Source organism: Stegastes partitus, unplaced genomic scaffold (assembly GCF_000690725.1).
Source record: "Stegastes partitus isolate 25-593 unplaced genomic scaffold, Stegastes_partitus-1.0.2 Scaffold1109, whole genome shotgun sequence".
NCBI classification, from domain to species: domain Eukaryota; kingdom Metazoa; phylum Chordata; class Actinopteri; family Pomacentridae; genus Stegastes; species Stegastes partitus.
In genome coordinates this window covers 61,638-64,236 of record NW_007578840.1, presented here as the reverse complement: position 1 = coordinate 64,236, position 2,599 = coordinate 61,638, and the positions used below count along the sequence as shown (strand labels likewise).

The 2,599-nt window shown below is 51.4% G+C and overlaps 1 protein-coding gene across 1 annotated transcript; it reads left to right on the top strand.

The window, feature by feature from the left end:
• Positions 1–511: 511 nt before the first annotated feature.
• On the top strand, positions 512–1,684 carry fam167ab (family with sequence similarity 167 member Ab). The gene is made up of 2 exons (XM_008296195.1): positions 512–808; positions 1,082–1,684. Exons 1-2 carry the CDS (start codon positions 512–514, stop codon positions 1,343–1,345), a joined length of 561 nt encoding a protein of 186 aa, XP_008294417.1. The 3' UTR covers positions 1,346–1,684.
• The last annotated feature ends 915 nt before the right edge of the window (positions 1,685–2,599 follow it).

The following is a 2,599-nucleotide window of genomic DNA, read 5'->3' as shown; positions in this document are numbered from 1 at the left end:
GTCCGATCAGGACCGACACGGTCCGATTAGGGGCAACACGGTCCAATCAGGACCGACACGGTTCGATCAGCGACCGATCGCCTGAATGTTGATCAGAGACCGGATCACATGATCTGTATTCATCCTATCCAGCGGCTCCAGACGGCTGAAGCTGGACCTGACGGCGTTGCGGCTGCTCAGATGAACCGTCTGTAGCGGCTCCAGTCTGACCCACATCCCAGAACCACGTCAGGCTGGAAACTGCTGATTCACTTACAGCTTGTGTGGTTTCCATGGAAACGCTTTGTTTTCGCTCAGATGAAAATCCTGTGATGCTGTAACAGCATGCTGTGATCCAAAGCGGCTGAAGGAGCGTCTGAGACATAGAGCCTGACCAGAGGACCACCAGGGGTCTGGGGATCTTCTAAACGCTGCTTCTTCTCTCCTCTGCAGCATCAGAAAATCCTCCAAACAGATTTTCCAAACGAGTGAAAGAGAAGCAGGAAGGAGGCAGCAGCTGATGAAGACGACGATGGACAAACCTTCAGCTCCTCACGTCGTCATGGAAACAGACGCTGGAGATCCACCTGCAGACGACCACCTCCTGAATCTGAAGGCCCTGACGGAGAAGTTACGGCTGGAGACCAGGAGGCCTTCGTACCTGGAGTGGAAAGCTCGGCTGGAGTCTGGAGCTGGATCAGAACCGATCCGGATCGATCAGCAAGACGAGAAGATGGAAGCAACTGCGACTCAGTGCAAACTGACCTCAGGTCCACTGAAGGGATTCAAGAACATGGATGAAGCTCTCAGCTGGCTCCGGACAGAACTGGTGAGTTCTTCTCTTTTCTGTTAACTGGTTCCCAGTAGGTTTGATCCTGTTAAACTGGTTCCCAGTAGGTCTGAGTCTGTTTAAACTGGTTCCCAGTAGGTCTGAGCCTGTTTAAACTGGTTCCCAGTAGGTCTTAATCTGTTTAAACTGGTTCCCAGTAGGTCTGAGTCTGTTTAAACTGGTTCCCAGTAGGTCTGAGCCTGTTTAAACTGGTTCCCAGTAGGTCTGAGCCTGTTTAAACTGGTTCCCAGTGCATCTCTGTGCTGTTTCCAGTCAGACATGCAGCTGCAGGACCAGCTCTTGGCCCGTCAGCTGATGGCTCTGCGCGATGACATCAGCAGGCTGAAGGTGGACCAGGCGTGTCAGCAGCACCGCCGGATGCTCAACGACGCCACCTGCAGTCTGGAGGAGCAGGACCAGCTGTCTGAGCTGCTCTGTGAAGGTCCGGCGTCGCCGGGTCTCGGACTGTCGGCGCCGCTGAGGCTCATCGGAGTCACAAAGATGAACATCAACTGCCGACGCTTCTCCCTGTGCTGAAGAGTCGGGTCAGAACCTCCTGCCAGCCTCCATCAGCACCAGCTGATCATCACTGAGCTTTGATGGAAATGACTTGTTCTCTGTGTTTATGGTCTAATTGCACTTGTTTGTGAACTCGTTCCGGTTCTTTGCAGAACCCCACATGTGTTTGTTGTGAATGACCCTCTTTGGCAGAAGGACTCTGTGTACAAACAGACTGGTACCAGTAGAAGTACTGACTCAGCTGCTTTACTCAGGTAGAAGTGTGAAGCTGCAGGTTCAGACCTTTACTGACGTACAGGAGTCAGGATGAATGTTGACCGTCTGGAGCTCACAGCAGGACAACCCTAACTCTAACCCAAACCCAAACCCAAACCCTAACCCAAACCCTACAACTGTTCTCAGAGAAACGATGAACATTAAACATCGTCATGGAAACACTCGTCTCTTCAACACCATCTGTTACTGAGCCTTAGCAGAAGCTGGTTCTCAGAGTTCTCTGGATGGAGACGGGCCCTTTTGGGTCTGAACATCAGTCCAGCAGTGCTGAACAGCCTCTGGCAGGCTGTGCTGAGCTTCACTGCTGGGAAACATAAAGACGTCTGAACCGAGTCAGGAGCAGAAAGTCCAGATGTTAGTGTTCACATGTAGAAAGTCGTCAGAAACATTCATACTCAAGTACAGAATGTACTTAAGTAAAGAAGTATTTGTACTTTGTGACTTCCCACCTCTGCTCTTTGGAAACAATCTCATGAAGCTGCTGTTGGAACCAGAACCACGGCTCAGCGTCCAGCGGCCCGGGTTCTGTAGTTAGAACTGGACGCTGCATTAGTGGCTCCAGACAGCTCGTGTCTGAAATATAAGCCGATGGAACGTGACTCGGGTCAAGTTCCCGAGTGGCTCCTCAGATACACGACAAGGTGACATGAAGCCTGAACTCTGATCTGCATCAGACATCAGCTCCACCAAGCTGAAGCTCTGAAGGCTTCTGCTCATTAGCGTGTCCTTGGCTCCTGCTGCTGCTTTCTGCTGTCACAATGAAACATTCATCAGTTCACAGCCTTCAACACGTCAGAGCTGCTGGACGACACGGCAACACGTTGACCTCTGATGTCTTGGAGGCTCCACGGATCGATTAAACTGCTGCTGATCTGCAGCGGGGACGTGAACACAGCACAGGAACCAAGAGCAGCACACTAAGCAGATATAAACACACAGACGTTCTCCCTTTACCAGAAGTACAAGTTCACAGAAATATTTCTGTGAAGCTGCAGT